The sequence below is a fragment of the Populus euphratica genome, unplaced genomic scaffold (genome assembly GCF_000495115.2).
Source record: "Populus euphratica unplaced genomic scaffold, PopEup_1.0 scaffold234.1, whole genome shotgun sequence".
NCBI classification, from domain to species: Eukaryota; Viridiplantae; Streptophyta; class Magnoliopsida; order Malpighiales; family Salicaceae; genus Populus; species Populus euphratica.
In genome coordinates, this window is record NW_011499928.1 from 242,148 (window position 1) to 264,950 (window position 22,803).

Here is a 22,803-nt window from a genome sequence, read left to right on the forward strand (position 1 = left end):
TGATCTTAAAAATAATATTTATCAAGATAGTATTTATCTTGCAGATATATTCAAATATTATGTTGTCATATCAATACATGTAAATCTCTAGAAATTAGACAATAATCATGCTCTAAAAGGAGTCAGTTGATGTTGTTGATTTTATCAGTTGATGTCGCTAATTCCTCTCCTTAATTGTAGACCTTCCTACTGTATATAGTTTTCCCCAATAGCAATAAACTAAGTAACGTGAATTTAGTATTTTGTTCTTCTTAATTTCTACTCTACATGTTTTATATGTATTGCTCATGTCAAATAATTAAAAAAAAAGAAAGAAAGAAAGAAAGTTCTAATACAACTTATAAGAAAAAAATTAATGTTTAAGAAAAAGGAATGTTTCATTTTGTGCAAGTGGTAAAGCATTTTAGGGCCGGTAGCATTAGTCATCAACAAACCGGGTTCACTAATATGGCAGGGAATTGAATGCTTGAATATAATGTATGAATATTATCAAATAAATATAGAATTGAATCGAGGCTAGATCTATAAGATTATAATTTTATTGGTGTATTTTTTATTAGGGTATATAAGTATAAACAAATTATTCAAGATATATATATATATTAGGGTATATAAGTATAAACAAATTATTCAAGATATATATATATATATATATATATATATATATATATTCAAACATATTTATCAACTGTGTCATTATAATTCTTATTCTTATGTTTTTAATACTCACCATTAAATATCATCCCCTCGCCACAAATTGTTTATCCATGTTCCATCAATACTTTTATTTTTGGCTGTCTTGAAATATTTATCTAGTCATATTCATATTATGAAGTATTTAGTTTTCCCATTATATCTCATATTGAAACAATATTTATTGTATTTCTTTATAGTCTTCATAATAAAGTCCAAACGAACAAACGAAAAAATACAACTTCGAATGATGTATCATATTTTGGATATACCTCATGATCATATTTATTGTATTTCTTCATATTTATGAAAAATCAAAGAGAACAAACAAATTCGGACAGAGTTACAAGTGTTCCTATCCCTCTGTTAAGAAACCATAACTCGATAAAATTAACACATGGATCCTGGAACTATAAGATTTAATTAAAGTTGCGGATGATCCAAATACACAAAGTAAGAAGTGATTTTTATTTAAAAATATATTTAAATAAAATATTTTGTTTTTTTTACAAATCATTTTTTTATAACTAGAAAACATTAAAAAATAATAATTTTAATAAAAATTAATTAGTTTTTTTAGAGACAGTTATTCCAAACAGCACCAAGGAAGCTGAGGCAGGAAGAACATTTTAGTCATTGGTTGCCATGGTCTCTGAGATGATGTACATTTAATACCTGTATGGAATTATAATAGCTTCAACGATTCAAAGTACTTTTTTAAAAAAAAAATTAAAATAAAATAAAATTTTTAAAAAATTATTTTTAATATTAACAAAATATTTTAAAAAAAATCAAAATTTTTAAGAACATGCTGCAACCCAAAACACTCCCTTAATGACCCGTAAAAGACTCACATTTCAGCAAAGAAACTCATCAACATTTTCAATCTTGTGCTCAATACCTATATATTACAAACCACATGGAACCATATCATATTCTACAAAACTACTTACATAGAATATGTTCCATGACAGAAACTGGCTATAACATCACAGTGAAAAACGGGATGATGATTGTACAAAAAATTGAACACGTAAAGGAAGAGTTTAAACTCAAATACAAACAGATCAATCACACTTACATGCGGTCACTTGCGCTGCTAGTTCCCTCCCGAGGATGTAGTGCGGAGGTTCTTCCAAGAACATTTCCATTACAATTTTGTTGGTGAAGGGCCCGATAATTTTTAAGGCCGGATTTCCTGAGCGAGCCAAAATCTCCTCATTTAAACATCAGCCAAATGGTGAAGGAACAGGCCCTGCGAGGGCATCTGATCTCTTAATACTTCCCATTCCACAGATGATGCATCCAGGAGCAGAGAGAGCTGAAAATTTGGCTCCACAGAGATCGCAAACATCATATCCAATTGTTGAAAGACGGCTGAGTGTGGCAGCACAGAAATGGGAAGGATCTTCCAAAGGATCGATAGACTTGTTGGATGAACCCCTCTGAACACACATGTCAATCAGGCTTCTCAACTCATCCTGCTTACTTGGTGGAGCTTTGGAAATGAGGAGCTCAAGCATCTGCTTGCCATAAGCAAAGTTCTGAACTTCCATGTTTCGCTTAATGGCAGTTCGGATGCAATTTATTCGGTGCTTTGCCAGAAGAGGCAAAGAACCCAGATGCCGTGACAATCTTGCCATCTCATCTTTTGCACTGAGTGCACTTGGCCCTTGCACTTTCTGCAGCCGTGCTATTTCCTGCCCAGATGATACTAAAGCATTATTTTTTCTGGCATTGGGAAAGGGACCCCAAATGCGAATACTAATTGATGGAAAATAATTTTATACATGCATTGCTGGAGCATAACTTGACAAAAGGTATCCATGAGAGAAAAAAATAGTGTTAAGTAGAACTGAAGTTCAATTTCTTTTAATGATCATTAATAAAGGTACAGCAATCACAGATCTTATTTTAACAGGCTCAAGGAAATGCCATGATTATATTCCTGTTCATTTGTTTCAATTTAAACCCATCTAGCGTTACTTAAGCTTGGACTTGTCAGCTGGTTAGGCCAGTCAAGGCCTATAACAATTCATATTTTTGACTAACAAACTTAGTTTTTTGGGTCCAACTTTTAAATGATATCTAAGTACCTTGAGAAGAGTAACTGCTATCTTGTACTGAGCACAGATGGTTGCTTGAGCTTTAATATCAGCACCACGAGAGTTATCCTTAGCTAGTGCCAGGAAAGCTTCATCAAAACATGACAAGGCATCAGGAAGTTGATTCTGTTCAAGGTGTGCCAGTCCAGTCTTGAAACATACTGGTGCAGCTGCTCCTCGGGGAACCTATAATAAGCCAAGCCACAAGGATAAAGAAAGAGAGCAGGATAAGGCAAGCTAGACTACAAACATGTCAACTGAGCATAGCCAATACACATAGCAGCAAGTTGTACAGAATAGGGGAGTACATTCAAATGCCTGCAAATCAATAACCTCTTAAGTGCCACCACTCTCTTATATACCCTACCCATAGTTGGGTGAAATACTTGGTTGCTATCATATTCTAAGAGAAGCAATAGCAGACCCTGGCAGAAAAAGAAAAAAAAAAACAAATATAGGAAACTGAAGCCATAGAAAGGCAGATTCACCTGTCCAGGTCTCACAGATGATGGCAGAGATGCAGGGGCAGGAGTTTTCCCTGAATCTGTAACTCCAAGAACACTAAGATCAAGAGGCTGCGTGGAAAGGGGAACCTGAGGCGCTTGAACTTGTGGCTGAGGTGGAATACCAGCCTGAATGGAAGCTTGAGGTGGGACACCACCATCCGCAAGTCCAATGGACGCAAGTGGGGCAGCTAGTTGAGTTGCTTGTGGTGGAATACCACCATCAGGAAGACCAATATCACTCACAGAAGCAGCACCAGGGTTGGGAACACCACCTGCATTGTTGCTTCCAACCCCTTGAGAAACTTGATCCAATTTTGCAAGGTAAGTTCCTGGAGGTGGCAGAGATGCTGCAACTTGCAGGGAAGGTATTGTGTTCTGGAAGAAGTCCTCTGGGATGGGTCCAGCTGTAACTCCTCCACCCATAACCATAGGACCTGGTTGTGATACTGGAGCAGGTTGCATTAATGAATCAGTAAAAAACATATCAGCAGAGGCAGAAACTGGGGCAGTGGTTGCAGGAGGTTGGGATAAAATTTGACCAAGGTCCTGGGAACCAGTTAATGACTTTGTCCTCATGGGTGGGCCTAAACCATCACCAAGTTTAAACTGTCTTGTGGCTTCTTTGATCTTATTGACATCCACTGTAGTAGATGAAACTGGCTTATCTCGAATTCTAATTTGCAGCTTCTTTGTTTTTGACACTCCTTCCTCATCACTGCTGCTACCATCGTTAGCAGTTCCATACATAGTTTTCTTGAATTCCTCTTCTGCTTTTGCCTGTTCATCAGCAGCAGATGTACCTGTGTTTTGCTTGGTGAGAGTTTCCAGACCCAACAAAGAATCAAGCTTCATATGACCATCAGGCAGCCCATTTGACTTATTGGATTTGGATTTGGCTAAAGCATTTGGAAGCCCATTTGGCTTATTGTCACCAGCAGGGATAAATGCTTTGACCAAACTGTCTTCCCTTACTTCAACAACATTCCCTCTTCCCTTAATTGAACCCAGGTAAACACCAATATGATCTGTAATGATGGCTGGGATGGTACCATCATCAGTCTTCATGTATGGCATCACTTCTCCAGCCAGCTCCCACTGAGGTATACTCTTCAAATTAGTAGGAGTTTTAATTTCCCAGTTCCCACCACCCCATTCAGGACCTTTGGGAACCATGCTCTCAGCAGCAAAGTTAGCAAAAATGCCCTGTGTCCACCCAGTAGAGCGAACTCTTAATATCCTCTCACAGTACCTCCTCAATTGTGAATCCAAACCTTCTTCTTCCAGTTTCTGAGCAAGGCGCCGCATGGCACTGGGGTTAAGGTGGCATATAAACAAATCAAGCATGGCTTCGTAATCTGCAATGACTTCAAAAGTTTCTTTTGCACTATCGAACTGGCCATACCTGCAATTTGAAATTTATCAGTAGTTTACAAGAGAAAAAGTAGGCTATTTAACAAGAACTATACAACCACAACAGGTAACCATCATCGCATTTTAAATCACAACAAATCTGCACTTCAAGAAAATGAGAATCTTAGTTGTACGATGCAATATAAAACCACCTATTTCTAAAAACTAAACTTGTATTTCACAAACAAAGAGTGTTTGGTAATGCAGTAGCTATTGTGGTTGTGGTTTGAAAAAAAATTATTCTATAAAAAAGTACTTTTAGTTGAAGTTAGGAGTGGAAAAATATATGTTTGATTAAAATTATGATTAAAATTGAATTTGAATAAAAAGTAGTTTAATGTGTTTGGTTAAGAATACTTTCGAAATTGAGGTTATAAAATAATTTTAAAAAATATATATTAATATTGATTGTTTTGAATTTAAATATTGTTGATTTGACTATTATTATTACATCATGAAATAAATAATACTTTATATAAAATATTTTTTATTGTTCCATTAAAATATCTACAATTTCATCACGTATTAAATACATCTAACAAGGACTACAGGTTTCTTGATTTTTTAAGAGCGCAACAACATCAAGTAAAATATAACCATGAATAAAATTGAGATTGCGATCAAATTTTGCAAATGCTACGTCATCAAGCGATCTCCGTCTAATTTATGTAGTGTCATTGAATAATGTTTAACATTAGTTTTTTGAATAAAACACAATTAAAAATAAACAATAATTTTTTTATTTTACTGGGTCGGTCCTAGTTCAACGCGTTTTTAGCTTTGAACCGAATCCGGTCCAGCTGGAACAGTGGAGACTGTCTCCACTATTCACCAATTCCTCCGCGCAAGAAGCAGCAAAATCATGCTTCTAGAAAACATGCAGCACAGCCATAATTTCTTGTGGGTCCTACCAACATAAACTTGCGTTTTTTGCTTAACCAAACGACAATATCTGTGGCTGCGAGTGAACCTCACCCGCAGCCACCCTAAAAGACAAAGGAACAATACTCATGGATCTAATGTTTTAGGTAACCCATATTTCAATCTGCAAAACGAATACCATGAATATTCAGAAGAGAGAATAATATTGGCTACAGATTTTTTCCAGCAATTTAAGTTTAAATTCATTGTACATCGCGTGCAACACTAATTATTCCAATTCTCTGTTATGCTAATGTGGGGAAGAAAAAGAATATGAGAACAAAAACCAGCTGTTTTATCATGAAAGTTTTGGGGAGATGCAGTGATAGACTGATGATACAGTTAGAAAAATGTGAAGGAATCTTTAAAATATTGTTCTTCGCTCAAAACAATGACCAAGAAATACAATTCCTCACATGAATGTACCTAGTAGATGACTCAAAACTCAAACCTGTCATCAAAGACTATTTTACGATGAGTGGAGAGACTAAAAGCATGCCAGCATCCATGTTTTGTAGGATGGCATATTGAGTGGCTAAAAGTGTTCCATAAAACAGTTTGGAGGAGATCCTTGAAATGTTATATTAAGTTACAGAAACTAGAGTGCAGGCAATATAAAAGTTGCTTAAGTTACCAAGAAGAAAATAATAACCCAAAGAACTGAGATGGATTTACCAAAAAAAGGTTCAAATGATAAAAGAACAAACAAAAAATAAAATATAAGAGTATTGACCTCTATCCAAAAATTGCAAATTAATATATTTCTAAATATCCTCACATGAATGTATTTTCTCTAGATGACCTTAAGACTTGAATTTTGTAAAATTAATTTAAGAAAAAGAGGAGAAAATAAGGTAAACACCAAAAATCTTGTTGACACATGCAGAGAATGCCAAAAAAGTTATTGGAGCGAGATAGGAAATTGCAGAAAGTTGCAAAAGGGAGAAAGGATGAATGATAAGAATGTTTCAGGAGTTTAGAGAAAATCAACTGCAAGAATGTGTGGTGATTGGCACAATTAGGTCTATAAATGAGCTACAGCCTCTCATAGGTTGTCCACCGAAACATGACTTGATAAATGACATTACACCTAGACGGTCTCACCTTACAAACATACATAACAATCACACAGCAAGTACCAATCATTGTACGGATAAAAGATAAATGCAAGAGGTGTATAAACATGCATGGGCAAAGATATTTTTCATTTGCTTACTTGATGCAGGCATATCCCAACTGTCGAAATCGGTGGAATAAGTGTGATGTTGGAGGACACTTTGGATAATCTCTAGAACGCAAGAACTCATCCTTCAAAACATCTAAAGCAGTAGAAAAACGGAGAGCTTCGATAGCATAAACACCCCGCAAAACCTGTGTGGCCAACCAACAAGTTCAGAAACTATTCAGATGAAAAACAAAAAACTGGGGAGTACTGCATCAGATTTCACTCACCTGAGTGAACTGTGGACCAGCTTGGGATAATGCAACTGCAAGATCTCCACAAACAGGAGGACCTCTAGCAAGAATATCAAGAGATCGTGGTGTAATACGCAAGCTGTCAAACCTTCACTTGGATAACACATTAGAGAAGTCAGATGCCTAGCATTCATGTGCAGCAACAAACTGATATTGCAGTAAAGTGTATGGAAAGTGCAAAAGGTCCTTAATTAACATAGCGTCGGGAACAAGATTTTGTTTCATAATGCAGTGAAATTCCAGTGGACACAAGATAGCTTGCGCAAAAGAGAGGAAGACCTTGATGTTATTTGGTACAGTATTTCTGACAGGTCAAGCTTCTGCTCAAAAGTGTGTTGCATTGTGGCAAATCCTATAAGAAGAGGTTCAAGGAGTCCAACAAGACAGCTCTTAATCTCAACCCCTTTCTTTTGTCTGGGATTAACATCTGTTGGGTTAGCAAGCAGCAATCTATCGTTCAGAGCACCAACCAAAACTGCAGAGAGAGAGTTAATATCAATCACCAGGAAGATGATAGTGCATGCTAGAGTTGTAATTAATGCCATAAACAACTTCTGAGAACACCAAACTATGAAGTAAAAAGACTAACCATTCAAAATATAATAAGATATGTACCTGCATAAGGCATGCTAACAGAAAGAATTGTCCTCACAATTCCATCCCAACCAAGCACACTAATTGCAGTGGCAGTAGAAAAAAGAAGCGCAGGTCCAAGCCACAAAAGGGATCTAAAGTGCAAATAAGTTAAGTGTTCCAAGAAATATGTATAATTCAATAAAATCATTGAAATCATCATTAAAAGGGACAAGTTTCATCCAAGAAATTTTCTGTTAGGATATTGAAGGAAGTCCTTTATCAAATTTTGCAGAACTGCTTGCCAGTATATCAAGATCCGCTGAAACCATAAGCACCCTGTGTGTGGTTAATATCCCTGCAACATAGCCTCGAAGAGTTTCTTGCCAATGCACCTGTAGCAGAAATTGACAGTGCCATGTTTTTCAGAAAATAAATTCAAAATTTAAAACATCAAACCGAATAACATATTACATCTCAATGGTCAGTGATTAAAAATTTTGACTCAGGTTTAATTATACAGTGAGTTGAAAGTCTATTTTCTTGATGCAACTATATATACGTATTTATCAATTGACAGACGGAACATGTATTAGCAATGAAGGTGATGGCACACTACTCTCTTTATTACTTTGGCCTATGCGTGATAGAACATGAAGGTGGTAGTTTGTTCACAACGGCAATGGTATTTTATTCTTGGTTTCCCTTTAATTGATGCTTGTAGAAAAGAGAAACTGCATGAGAGACTACAAGAATATTCATTACATTCATTAAATACAGCACAAAGTTCAAAAAGCATGAGTCAGTATGTAAATTATTGTCTTATATTCCATCAAACGAAGCACTCAATCAAATGCAGTATGCCTGAGCCACTGTAATGACCAAGCATGTATTTAGCCAACCATAGGCAGTAACTAGAATTAAAACTGGTTATCCTATTATAAATCCTACAAATAGTTATGGACTGAAACCTGAACTAATCTACTACAGAAACATGTATCAACCATAGGCCCATATGCACAAAGTTAAGTCAGGACACCATGTCAAAATAATGTGTTTTAGGACAATACAATTCTAAAGGTTTTTAGAAATGTAGACAAAGGATCTTTTAACTATAAACAGCTACGATCCAGCTTTCACAGAAGCACTGCTACTGTTTGACATTTTGCTTCAGAAAGCACTCCATGTGGGGCACAGTTCAGCAATCACGATAAAAAGGAGTGGTAAAGAGGTTTACTTGTTAGGGTATAGGAACACGAAATTGCTTCTCAATTAAGACTCAATTCTATAGCATGGTCTGTTTTTATTCTTTGCCATTTTGTTTTTGAACATCAAATATATGTATTGCTTGGAAAATTAACTTATTTACCTGGAGGACAATCTCATTCACTTTCAACTTGATTGACTTTTTCCCTTCAGTTTTTGTTGATATATAATTACCATCTGAAGTTGAGAGCCGGTATCCTTGCACCATCTTTGCAAAGCCAATATGGCTCCCGTTAGAAGCAAACATCAAAGTTGACTCTGCAACAAAGTGTGATTTCTGTAAATATCATATTCCATTAATGAACATGATATCAAATAAGAATGATCTCATTTCCTCAAACACCTAGTGGCGTGGTAAAAATACGATCAACTTCGCTTTCAAACAGGAACTGCATAGGACCCCGAAGAGAGGCACCATTTGTTTCAGCAAAATGGTTTTCTTCCAGTAATAAGTTTTTTTCACCAGCTTCTTTTGAAGCTCCTCCTGGCAGAATATACAGAGCCACTCCAGTCTTGTCTTCATCAAGAATTGCAAATTGACTTTCACTTGGACCAATAAATGCTGCATCTCGACCTAGAAAAGTCGATATGCAGTGAAGTTAGTCATTGGCAGATTGTTATACCTTCACGTGCACAAAAACAGTGGGCAATATCAGCCACAAACACATTTGACAGATGCATACCTTTGATTGTGCTTCCTTTGTTGTTGGCTGGCTGAGGATTAGTACTTTCCCAATATAGTACTACTTCATTTGCAGAGCCACTGAATTCATAAACAACAAGAAATAAATGTTGTTTTATACTGTACACCATGTGCTTCGCTTGGTATTCCACGTTTCCAGGAATCTGAAAGAAAAACTTGATTTAGCAGCTCAAATTATGAAATTAGCTTGCAAAAAGGATCTGATAATTGAAATTCAAGTTGCAATACATTGCCTCCCAATATCACTACCAAAAAATAATAGCACTTAGTTTTAACATTACCGATGTGTAGAGTTTCTTGTATATATTATCCACACCAGAGCAGAAATTATATGCCATGAGGTTCAAGCCATCAAGGTAAAACGCCCTGACAGGATAATGAAGTACTCTGTTCTCTTTGTTAAAAAAATTTAGCTCCAAATGAATAGGCTGTCAATGAAGCCAACATAGTCAGATGCAAGATCAGGCAAACGCAAATAAAAATAAATAATTAATTCAGTCACCTGGCAAACAGGAATGTCCCTCAGATGATGTTTGGTATCCAAAATAGTGATGAGAGGCAGCCGAGATATGGGAGCACTTTTGGCATGGCCTTCCATGAAATGCTGTGATTCATGAGTCAGCATTAGAGCAGATTGGAAATACAGTTTATAACCCAAAAAAGGATATTTGTAGAGACATTTCTGGCCTATGCAATAAAGATATGCAGATGGATAGCATAGAATAAAAAAAGTAATTTAGAGCATATAAATTCTGATTCACTTGAAGTGTTATAAACCAATAGGACAATGGTTATGGACTCAAATATGACCTGAAGGAGATCTGACACATAAAAACACAAGTCACAGTCATGCAATTTTAGTTAAAACTTTTAACATCCCATCACAGCTAGGCCCAATGATAATTACATAATCCCTACTACAAATTATTTATTCAATCATTTTGTAATGATAGGCATAACACAGCGAAGAGGAAGGGAGATAATTAGGTAGAATGTAAGTCCTGTAAAGGCCAGGTTCTGGGAGCAGTGACCTTTCTTTTCTAAATGAAGAACTGACGATGGTCCAGTTATTCAACATTTATAAAAGAAGGGAAAAACAGAATTTGACTGGATAATAGCATTAATGTGGTAGGTAAGCAACATACACTGTAAAGGAATGCCTTCCTTGCAATGTCTGAAATTGTCAGCTGACTTTGGCTGCCACAAAGGATAATAATTTGTCATTAATCATACAACAAATAAAAAGAATAATAAGCGTTTTTATTATTATTTTACATAGTAGAGAAGATAGCATGCTAAGCATTCATAGCATAGCACAGAAATAAAAGGAAGCAATGATGAACAAATGCTAGCTCAAAATGAATTGTGAGAATTCCAAACAATCACCATCAATGTGCCAACTTTAAAACCATTTTCACTAACCCACCTAGGGGTGGAGCCAACTATTCTAGAAATCTACATGACCAGTCTCCCTTCTGTTGGTCAGTACCAATAACTAGGTAATTGTTCACACTTACCCCTTGAGGTGATGCTCTTGCAGTTGTGCTTGAAGTTGATGGTCTGCCAGAATTCCTGATGAGCCCAAGGATGAGAGCTTTTCTTTCAAAACAGAAGCTGCAAGTCACCTCTACCATTAGTCATATCAAGATAATAATCACAAATCTACTATATCCACAACATGATAATATGATGGTGGAAAGATGGTATCAAAAAATTAATCATCCACTCTTAAAAACAGAAGTTATTGCAAAAGAACATAACTATCATAATGAAAGAAATAAAATTTCATTCACTGTTGTTGTTTCCATTAAACAACAACCAGGGAAGATTCTTGATAGGGTTATTACTTTAAAGATTTAGGAATCACTATATATATTTAAGAACCTGTGGTGCCTGTAGTAAATATAAATCAATATTTTAACCGTACATTTGCACCATGTTTCGCACCATGGGTGATAATGACTGCCCTGCCAATACAAGCAATTCCATGTTGCTGTTGTTGTAAACAGCAAAATTCCATTTATTGTTCCAAGAGATGCATATGACTATTTGGCAGGCAACTTAATTCTTAAAACAATGGAATGAAGCAACAAACAACACTGAACTACAAGCAAAGATTTAACAGTTGTCGAAGTTGCAGAAACCCTATGTAGTTAGATAAGAAGTTCCCACAAAGAGACCCAAAAATATTTTAAAAATTGTCATTTTGGAACAAACAGGAAGCCTCCAAAATAAGACAATGGATACTTGTTGAATTAATTCAAGGCATCAAGGGGTGAGCGCCCGCTGTAGCTCTTAGGCTGTTCCTGTTAAACCAGGAATGCATGTTCTGTGTCAGCACAAAATTAGCAACTTCTAGCACATCAAAGCGGGTAAAAGCTTTTTCATAGTCCTGGAGGCATCCACACCATGAATGTCAACAGCCTTCAAGACAAATTATTATAATTTGGGAATAAGTGAAAAGAGAGAAGAAAAATTAGAACAGTTGTTTGATGTGGAAGAAACAGTGAAGTTAAGGAAGAAGCCACAAGCGTTAGATATTAGATGATAAAACACAAAATTTAGCATCCAGGTCCCACAAAGCAACATTCTCCAATATTTGGACATCGAAGTGATAAGGCAATATCATCTATATGGATGTACAAAAATGTTTCTACCATTTTGCATTATTGTGACCTTTTCCAGTGCTAGGGTTCTGATTGTGCATTGCTGTCACTAAAAAATTCTGTCCAGTTCAAATGACAACTGTACTTCAAATAGTAACTGTAGCTAGACTCAAAATCACTAGGCTTAGTCCAGGGACCCCTGCCCCTATTAATAGATGGAGACCTCACGTTTGAACCTGAGACTAGGTCGGATGGATGAGTTAGGGGAAAAGGATTTACTGCCAGGCTAGAGACACTGAAGAACGAATAAAAATTAGCCCCTTGTATAAATCACTCAACTTTTATATTTCTCTTTAAATAATTCAAAAGAGACAAAAGTCTTCTCACTTAACCTTCCTACAAGGATTAGGATCTAAAAAGAGGCACAACTCTGACTATAACTATCAAAATGTTAATAATCAGTGGCTTTTATACGCACACATAACACCCTGCAAAAAGAAATGAAACAAAGACTGAATCTCATCCCAATGAAAATCAACCCACAAAACACCTCACAAAGCCCCCAAAGTCTTCTTGCTTAACCTTCCTACAAGGATTTGGATCTAAAAAGAGGCATAACTCTGACTATAACTTTCAAAATGTTAATAATCAGTGACTTTTATATGCACATAACACCCTGCAAAATGAAATGAAACAACTTGAGATAGAATCTCATCCCAATGAAAATCAACCCACAAAACACCTCACAAAGCCCCCAAAGCATCACAGTAAAAGAGAAAAACTATCCCATTCTAGAAAATGATCATGAAGATAAATCATTCTATTCCACCATATAACTGAAGAAACAGCTGATCTCTACAATAATCTTACAATCCTCCTAAAAAAAAATTCCATTAAAAATGTGTTTGTTTATTCAGTAAATCTCCCTCCCACCTATAATAAACTCTTGTCCTCTTCATTTTTCAGCTTTCCTGGTCATTGCACACTAATTTCCATACTTCTACATCTCTAAATTTTATTGAAGCGCAATCCTTGTCCATAAAAAAAGAAAAGTTCTCTGAAATTCATATATTAAAACTACATTGTTTGCGGCTAGATAACCCTGCAACTGGCACCTAGAACTCAACCCACCTAATAGTTGTTGAATTACTGTCAAATCACAAATGTTCAACCCCGTTTCAATAAACAATTAACAAAACCTAAATCCATTGCTGTCCACCACATATCAGTACTCCTATGTATCATCTTTCATAAAACACATAAAAATAAAATCAGAATAGGCTATTGAATGAGTATAAGCAAGATCATTTTGCAACTTTGAAAAATAAATATCCCAATGTGCTAAGAAAATCAGTTGAAATAAATTGGAAAAACCGATTATCAAACAAAAAAAGATGGAAGAGTTTCCAGACAGATCCAGGATTCCAGAATGAATAAATCATTCACCTGATGATCCCCTTGCACTTTGCAGAACAGCAAAAAGCTGTTTCCTTCCATCCCTAGTGTAAGCAGTCCGACTTTTTACATTGTCAACACCAGTCATATTCTGTCACAAAGAAAAACGAATCCACTTTAAGCTTCTGCTATAAGAATTTGAATTTGACCAACAAAAATGGTTTTGCTTAACTGCAGATAAAAGAGCTGCTAAATTTTGAATTTGACCAACAAAAATGGTTTTGCTTAACTGCAGATAAAAGAGCTGCTAAATTTTGAATTTGACCAACAAAAATGGTTTTGCTTAACTGCAAATAAAAGAGCTGCTAAATTTAGTTTGGGGTGAACTTCCAAGGCTTTAATTTTCGGTAAAGGGTAAATTGCTTCTCCACCCTGTTGAGATAAAATACGCGGGATGTCAATTGATTCAATTCCTGTACAGCAGCATTCATAAAGAAGAATCAGTCTGTGACTACAATTAACATTACAAGAAAAACAAACAAATTAAAAATATTGAAACATCTGTCAAAATTCATCTGAAATCTCTAGATCTTAGGTGTCTTTTCATGACCTTTCAACTCTTCTATTACTTAACATCCCCTGAAAATTTTATAGATGACATCCATTTCTAGCCCACAAGAACAATTTATCTTGTTAAAAAAAATGTACAGAATATTTAAAGAAGCAATACATTCCACTAACTCCATCACATTGCGACAAATACCAAAGAAACAAAACATGCAGCAGAAGTGACCTTCCTTGCTAGCATCAAAAACTAAATTCAGAACTTGGGTGTTAGCTCAAATGTATGATGGTGGGATGGGAATGAGATATGTTTAATGTTTAACTTTTACCTCTACCACCAGCAAGAATTAAATAACTTTCAAGTAAAACTAAGAGAAGTTTATGAAACCATATAGAAAAGACAACATGGATATATCAGTATATTCTTTTGATATTGAAGCAGAATGGTTGTTCGAGAAGACAGTGACTAACCAGCAGGCTCGAAAAAATTTGCTTGCATTGGAGGTCTATTGGGATTCAGTATCACTCGTGTTTTCCATGTTTGTAAAGTCCCATCCTTGGAAACAGTGACAAGTAACCGCAACACTGGAAGCCAAGCAATTGATGTGATTGGTTGGGAGCCCACTTGTGTTCTGCAATTGCACATAAAGCAGATCATTAGAAATGAAGTCAAATAGAACAATTAGCTGAAAAATGGAAGAATCAAAAGCTTCTTGAACAATTCAGTAGCTTATTTCCAATTATGGCCAAACCAGACTAGGGTTTGGAAGAGAATCAGTAATAGATATGGCCATTTAACACTCTGCATCAGGTAGCTACTCTGGAAACTCAAATCCATCATCACCCCCTAGTAATTCCAATTCAAAACTTCTTCCTTTGCACCAACTAATAGCCTAAGGTCATATGCAATATGAGACTATAAATTTAAATTATATGCACTTTTGGCTTTTAGTTTTTACTTAAAAATAAATGTATGCTTCTAGTATTGACAAACTATGATGAGGATATTGCCTTTTGGAAGATGGAATTATGGTATAAAACTTAAGAAAGCTGAAAGCATCATGATTAAATAGAGATGCAAGTGTACCTGCAACATCTGGGAAGGTCTATTCATCACTGAAGTGATTTTATTGGATACCCATATGTTCATTTAGAGGTGCCGCATTCAGGCATTTGATTTTCCACTTTGATAAATGTTAACTTTTCTAGTTATATAGTAATATTTTCAAACCCTATCTTTTAAAATCACAAGAACAATGAGGATCTAGCCTTCCCAACCCTTCATTACAAGACAGGAAAAAAAAAAAAAACAAAAACTGATACTTGCAATTTATAGTTTACAAAAGAAAGGTAATGGATTGCATTTTTATTAGTTAGTCCAAAATAGATCCAGGTGTTGTGCATTCACCACAACTATACTAAGAAATTTTCAATGAGTGAAGTCTAACTTCCAATCAATGAACTAACCAGCAACTGGAAGATACCAAAATTCTCTTAGCAGTAATTTCTATACATATTAGTTAAGGGAGAATTGGTAGTCTCTCCATTAACAATTTCTATTAGCAAAACTAAACAACAAAAATTAGGATAGATAGAAAGATGGAATGCATTTTGGTATAGCTGTTAAACAAACAAGAAAACAGTAGAACTGCAGAACAACTAACATTCCAATCATACTAGGTCTCTCTGTTGAGACATCCCATGCCAGAAGGGTACCGCGTCTATCACCAACAAAAATCCATTCCAACATTGGATGAAAAGCAAATGCACCGGCACCAATTAGCTTAATGGTATTATCAACTGCAATGTTGAACCAAAGAAAGAAAAGGTGAGTGTAACGTGTTTGAAGAAGGATAAATAATGAATCCTCTAAAATAAATACTGGTATTATCAATAATCTTACGTTGTAATGTGTAATGAACAGCATATGAGTGAATATTGTAAGCTCGAATCAAACCATCTGCATAAGCAACATACTGGAAGAAATAATGCAAAATTAAACCAAACAGTTGGTAGAACTTCTACTGAACATGAAGTAAGCTTAAAGCTTAGACACAGCATTCAGTAGGCAGACACAAACAGTAATCAGGACTTGCACTGGATCAGACCTCAGCAACGTCTGAATCCAATTTGATCTGATAATATAGATTTGATTGAGAAGATTTTATCCATTAATTTCTTTACAATCCAAATGTGAATGATCTGATTGTTAATAAAAATCAAATGTGAACTTTATAATACAGCCCTCCCCCTTTTCTAATGGAAACATTTGAGATGTAGACTGTCCCCAACTACAACTTGTATATTATGCAAGTCCATGTACAGTTATCTTCGCCATCCACCAATATAGATCAACAGAAACATATACATAGCTACATATTCAAACACAAGCTGGCATCTCAAAGTCTCTAAGCTCCATCAGTATTTGTCTCTACTCCATGTCTAAAAGGACTGCAAAGCAGTTGCTCTTATATGGTCAACTACTTCTGCTCAAACCATGACTCTGTGTACTTCTATCATATTTACTATTCTCCCTCGCTAGCACCATCAGCAGGATTGAGAAATATATGCTTATTTTCATGTTTGATAAAAAAAGAGTATACTGCTCTTCTCCATCACTTTATTCTTGGGGTCATCAAATAACTAATGTTGAATGTGAGAATCAATCCGTGGATGATCCCTAAGCTTATAATATGAAAGTTCATAGATCGTCTTCACTGATTCATTGGATTACCAGATAAAATGGGATTTATTTTATTTTATTGCATAAACTATAAATAAATTACCAGGACAGGAAGGCGCGTATGGCAAGCAAGATTTACAATAGGCTTCTTCAGATCAGTCTTTATTTTTGTGGGTGCTCTTCCTCCATCAACCGTTCCAACCACTTAACACAAAACATTTTCACAATTACAAAATTGCTCCAACTTATAACAAACAATAAGGAAACAATGAGCGAACAACATGAACCAACCAGTTACGCTCATCCTGCGGTGGAAGCCGAAAAAAACAACAGGTTGCAATGGGGTCAAAGCCATATGAACTTCCGTATCAAAAGATAAGGGTTCCATTTTCTTTTCAGGCGAATGCAAAACCCAACTTTGCTCCGTATCAAAATCACACGACCGAATCGTACCATCCTAAGATTAAACAAATCACAAATCATCACTAAATGCTCTCAAAATGCTAAACATGAAAATGCGTGCGATTTGGACCAACCTCAACCATAGCAATAACAGCATGGCTAGTATTAGGACTGTAAGCCATGCGAAGAACAGATGCACCAATGTCAATGGAAGATAATTTGCTTCCTGTTACTGCATCAAATTCTAAGGAAAAAGAAAAACACTAAATTATTATTATTATTATTAAAAAAAAGCATGAAAAAAAAACCTAACAACTTACCGATTATGTAAGTTCCGATCGCGGCGGCAATGAGAGTTTGAGTAGGGTGAAAAGCAGCTGCATGAGGCTGTAATGGTTTGTGAAACCCACGAGCGACATGTCGTAGATCCAGATGCTGCACAGTTGTCCACTCCATTCTCTTAGCTTTCTGGTGTTTCTCTTCACTGTTTGTATAATTATAATAGTATCAGCATCATTAGACTTCAAAATCTTATATCTGCTCAGATCTGAATATTGAATTACAACTTTGTAAATGGTGAGAGAGGAGAGAGAGCAGATGAAACTCGAAAGAAGAAGACCATAATAATAGGCCGGCTATAGACTTTAGTTTGGGCTTATAAGAAGTTTTAATGAGCTTCTTTTTGGGCCTATAGTGGGCTTTTGTCTAGCCCACTAGGATTACCGGTATTGAAAACGTTGAAATGGTTTCGGTGGAATGGTGTGGTCGAGGAAGTATTTTAAAGTGTATTTTATTTAAAATATATCAAAATATTTTTTTATTTTTGATATTAATATATTAAAAAAATAAAAAAATTAATGGTAAAACAACAGTACACCCATAATGATAAGTAGGTACTTAAAAAATGTATGGAATTGTGATGGTATTTGCGGGTTAAAATATTTTTTACTTAATAGTTAATCAAAATAATATTTTTTTTATTTTTAAAACATTATTTTTAATTTTAATACATTAAAATAATTTAAAAATATAAAAAAATGCATACCCTCTAGATTTTATTTTTTTATTTTGGTTTGGTGGGACTTGAGCTATATAGTATGGTGCAATCCTCCATCAATATATATAATTGTAATTAAAAATAATGAAAGTTACTTGAGATTTGAGTTTTATTTTACTGAAAAAAGCTACTAAAAATATTAAATTTGCTTATGTCTCGAAAGAGAATGAATTACGAGGCAATCCTGATTTGATATAAAGATAACTATCACTGCAACTAGACCGATAACAATTAAACTACATCTAGCACGTAATTAAAATTAATAATAATCAATGAACTCTGTTTACAAGAGGATAAAAGAAAGTTATAGAACACAGTAAACTTTATTAGGTGACCGTCTCACTAATTCTAATAAATTAATTTTAATATTAAATTTTATTTTTATTATTTTTTAATTTTTATTGGAGGAGAGAAGAGATAGAGAATTATCAAATTCTCAAATTCTAGTCTAGAAGGAGAAAAATATCATTTTTATTATTTCAGCCATCAAAATAGTAAATTTTATTTCAAATAGTTTCATGTGATAAGAAAAGTTTGAATTATGTGTTCTTTTATCTTGAAAAATCCTTAAAAAACATATATGAACGCGGAAATAAATCGGGTTTTTGTGTTGATTTTGGGTTTTTAAGGTGTTTTTTGCACTTTTGGAGGTTAAAGGTTGGTTTAATAAAATTATTATGATATTTTCTAAATATTTTAGATGAAAAATAGGTTTTTAGAATAAAACAATCAACCACCATGATTTTCCACCACTATAGTAGCTATAATTTAGAAATTTTAGACGTGTTGTTTTTTTTTTTCAAATTGAATTGGAGCAAATACATATTATACACTTAATTATCTTTAAAAAAAAATTAAGGCCCGTGCAGGGCCTTTATAAGCATCTAGTTGTTTTTTTCTTTTAATTTGAAGTTATTTGTATATTTTTTTAAATAATTTTTATGTTTGTATTTTACTTTTCCACGTTTTTTTCCTTCTTTATCCTTTTTTAAATAGTGATTTTTTAAATTATATATAATTTTTATAATTTTTAAAGAGATTAGTATAATTCATATTTTTTATATATTGAATTTATTTTTAGAAATAAAAAATATTTATTTTTTATAATATTTTTAATATTTGAAGCCATGCATAATATGTCTTTTCTTTTTATTTTATTTAATAAATCTTATGTGTGTGTTGATTTCTATTTCAAATTGATATTAATAAAAAAATTAATTAAACATAACCAAATAAACAACTCATATTATGATATTAAATATCTTAATCTACTTTTATCTCTCAATTTTTCTAATTTTGTTTTTATTTGAGAAAACAATTATGAAAATAAAATGGGTTTGTGTTAGGTGTTTTTTTTTATTAAACATGACTTCTTTTTTTCTCATGTTGCAAAAAAAATAGTTTTAGAAAAAAATTATCTATTAAACTTTATAAAGTCCATGGACATGTTTACAGGTTTTGTTGGTTATCATAATTCACAAATTATGCAAGTTTAACTTTTTTGCTTTTTAAATAATTTTTTTCAATATCTCAATATTGAGTTGGTGTTTAATTTTATAATCATGTATTTTTATTATCATATAGTTAAATAAAAAATAATTTTGAAAAAAAAATACAATCCCACTAGAATCTATAATCTGATTCACATGTTTGTGGATATGCTTTTATTGGTTTTTGATTCATTTAATTGTTTTTAATTTTTTTTCTCAATTGTGTCCTTTAATATTGAATTATTTAGAAAATAAACTATATGATTTATTTTTTTTTATTTTCTATAAGGTTATTAATATCTTAAATATTTTTTTTATTTTTAAGTTAGTGCTCAATTTTATGACCATATATTTTTATCATATAATTAAAAAAATATTTTATAAAAAATAAATTATTAAACTCAATGAAGTTCATGACAATAATTGCCTAGGGATTAAGATTAATCTAATCTGTCATCATCTCAATAGTTTTTGTGAAAAAAATTATTATCTCTAAGTTTTGTTAAAAATTAAGTCATGTTTTTACCTATTATCAATATTGTATTTTAATCCATAAAATCAATTAATTTAATTCGTGCTGACTCCCACACAATTTAGTTGGAAACTCGAGTTAGGCAAATAGATTGTGAGATTTCAAGATTGATCCATTAAGTTAAGTTGAATAACATAAGTAAAAAATTCTTTATGCTTTTAATATATTTTTTTTTGTATTTAAAAAAATTAGTTTGACTCGCAACAGATTGTGAGTTAATAGACTAGTGAATTTTGGGACCTATATAGTTACAATTTTAAGTTTATTTTAAAAAATAAACTATAAATATTTTAATTTAAAATTTTAAGATAAATCCTTTGATAAAATTAATGAAAAATTGTGATATTTGTTAATTAATTAAACACTTTTTAATTCATGATTGGAGCAAAACGCAGACTATACCATAAAAACAAAGAGAACCTTCGTAACTCAAGTGCAATTAAATAGGAAAAAAAGAAGAAGAAAAATACATGCACAAATAAACATCCACACAAACTTTGTTATTAAAACCGGCCGATGGGGCAGGTTGGGATAGCTCAAGATTTAATTGTGACTAAATTTCAAAAAAAAAATAAGTGCAAGTTAACCTGATTAAATTTAAATAGTTTAATTAACCTGTTCAAAATATAATTTAGTTTTTTTATAAAAATAATATTGTTTAATTTTTATTAAAATAAAATAATATTATTTTAATTAATTAAATTAACTTATATTAACTCACATGCAACGAGGAAGATCTAATGACTTATCATATGTTTCTATAAACTCATTCTAGATAAATAGATGTGTTATAATTAATTGAAGCGTCTTTAATATATAATATCCAATTACACATCCAAGTTTTTATTTGTCTTTTTATACATGTAAGTTATTATGAATGGAGTTAAGAACATATTTGATATCCAAATTTTCTTGATCATCGTATGTACCTTTGCAATGGAGAGATAATTTCTTGGTGAAAAAAAATTAAGATATAATGCAGTATCTTGGCTGCTCGTGAATCGGAAACGAAAGGCTCGAGACCTAAAATCTTTCCTCTAAAAACATCAAATGCCTAACTGACTGATTATTATATCATGTACCAGTTAGGTGATCCCATTATGCCGTGTATCAATTATATATATATATATATATATATAAAATTCTATCTATAAAATTAAATTCAAAAGTTTTAAATCTAGTTATAATAGCAGACTTAAGAATAATATTTATAATACAAATAATAATATTTTTAATATTAAATGTGCATGACTCAAGTTTTAATGGGTCTGCCTATAACACTAGACTTAAAAGCTTTGAATATGGGTCTAGTTGCTATGCCCTTAAAAGCTTTGAATATGGGTCTAGTTGTCATGCCGTGTCATAAAAATATAATAATTAAATAAAAAAATTAATATTATATAATAAAATTAAATAAAAAAGAGTAAATGAAAATGAAAAAAAAAAGAGAAAAAAACAACAAAGTAAAGTACTATTCTAATGAATAGTGCTTTATGAGAAGGAATATAGTAAAATCTCCTTATAAGATCATGATAATATAATGAAAAGTAAATAAAAAAAATCATGAAGTTTAATTCTTAATTAAATCAATATTAAAATATGAAATTGAAAGAAAAAACAACTTAAGAAAAAAAAATCCAGAATCAACTTGATTAACTCGCTAAACCAAGTTAACTCGTTAAACTTGGAATTCATGTTATGAGAGTGGGATAACTAAATAGAAAAAAAATAATATTAATGAACTAAATTAAACAAAAAAGATTAATTAAAAAGAAAAAAACAAAGAAAAAAGCTAAAAAAACTATAACTAATAATATTTTTTTTTCAAATTTATTAATTATTATATTAGTAATATTCATTATAATATAAATAATAATATTAAATTTGCATGACCCAAGTTTAAGTGGGTCTGACTGTAACTTCAAGCTTAAGAGCATTAACTCTAGCTGCAACACTAGACCCAAGAGACTTGAATGTGAGTTTAATTGCAAAGTCATGTCATGAAAGTGTAACTAAATAAAAAATATTAAAAAATAATAATTAAAAAGAAATAAAACAAGAAATAAAAAAGAAAAAGCAAAGCACTATTCCAATAAATAGTGCTTTCCAAGGAGAGGTATAGTAAAATTCCCCCATGAGATCACGAAAATTTAATAAAAAGTAAACAAAACAAATCACGAAATTTAATTTTCAATTATATCAATATTAAAAGATGAAAATGAAAGAAAAAACTAATTAAAAAAGAAAAAAAATCTTAATCAATTAGGTTAACTTATCAATCTAAGTTAATCCATCAAACTTAGGATCCGTTTTATGAGAATGTGATAACTAAATAAAAAAATAATATTAACAAACTGAATTAAAAAAATACTTAATTAAAAAGAAAAAAAACCTATTGAAAAAAATAAACTAATTAAAAAA

At 32.8% G+C, this 22,803-nt stretch overlaps 1 protein-coding gene and 1 long non-coding RNA gene across 2 annotated transcripts; one reads left to right on the forward strand and one right to left on the reverse strand.

Annotated features, from left to right (window-relative positions):
- Window positions 1-1,528: 1,528 nt before the first annotated feature.
- LOC105135830 (uncharacterized) lies at window positions 1,529-17,921 on the reverse strand. The gene is made up of 24 exons (XM_011040897.1): window positions 17,624-17,921; window positions 17,438-17,547; window positions 17,193-17,358; window positions 17,005-17,105; window positions 16,122-16,194; window positions 15,883-16,018; window positions 14,690-14,850; window positions 14,003-14,127; window positions 13,706-13,805; window positions 11,171-11,267; window positions 10,799-10,850; window positions 10,156-10,257; window positions 9,935-10,081; window positions 9,634-9,796; window positions 9,294-9,524; window positions 9,054-9,208; window positions 7,951-8,079; window positions 7,727-7,844; window positions 7,391-7,586; window positions 7,088-7,199; window positions 6,852-7,006; window positions 3,287-4,706; window positions 2,790-2,984; window positions 1,529-2,393 (listed from the first exon to the last, which is right to left on the reverse strand). The coding sequence occupies exons 1-24, from the start codon at window positions 17,757-17,759 to the stop codon at window positions 1,923-1,925; spliced, it is 4,851 nt and encodes a 1,616-aa protein (XP_011039199.1). The 5' UTR covers window positions 17,760-17,921; the 3' UTR covers window positions 1,529-1,922.
- LOC105135829 (uncharacterized) lies at window positions 4,689-5,965 on the forward strand. Its single transcript, XR_844256.1, has 2 exons — window positions 4,689-4,907; window positions 5,708-5,965. It is a non-coding gene; the product is annotated as an uncharacterized LOC105135829 (long non-coding RNA).
- Window positions 17,922-22,803: the final 4,882 nt, after the last annotated feature.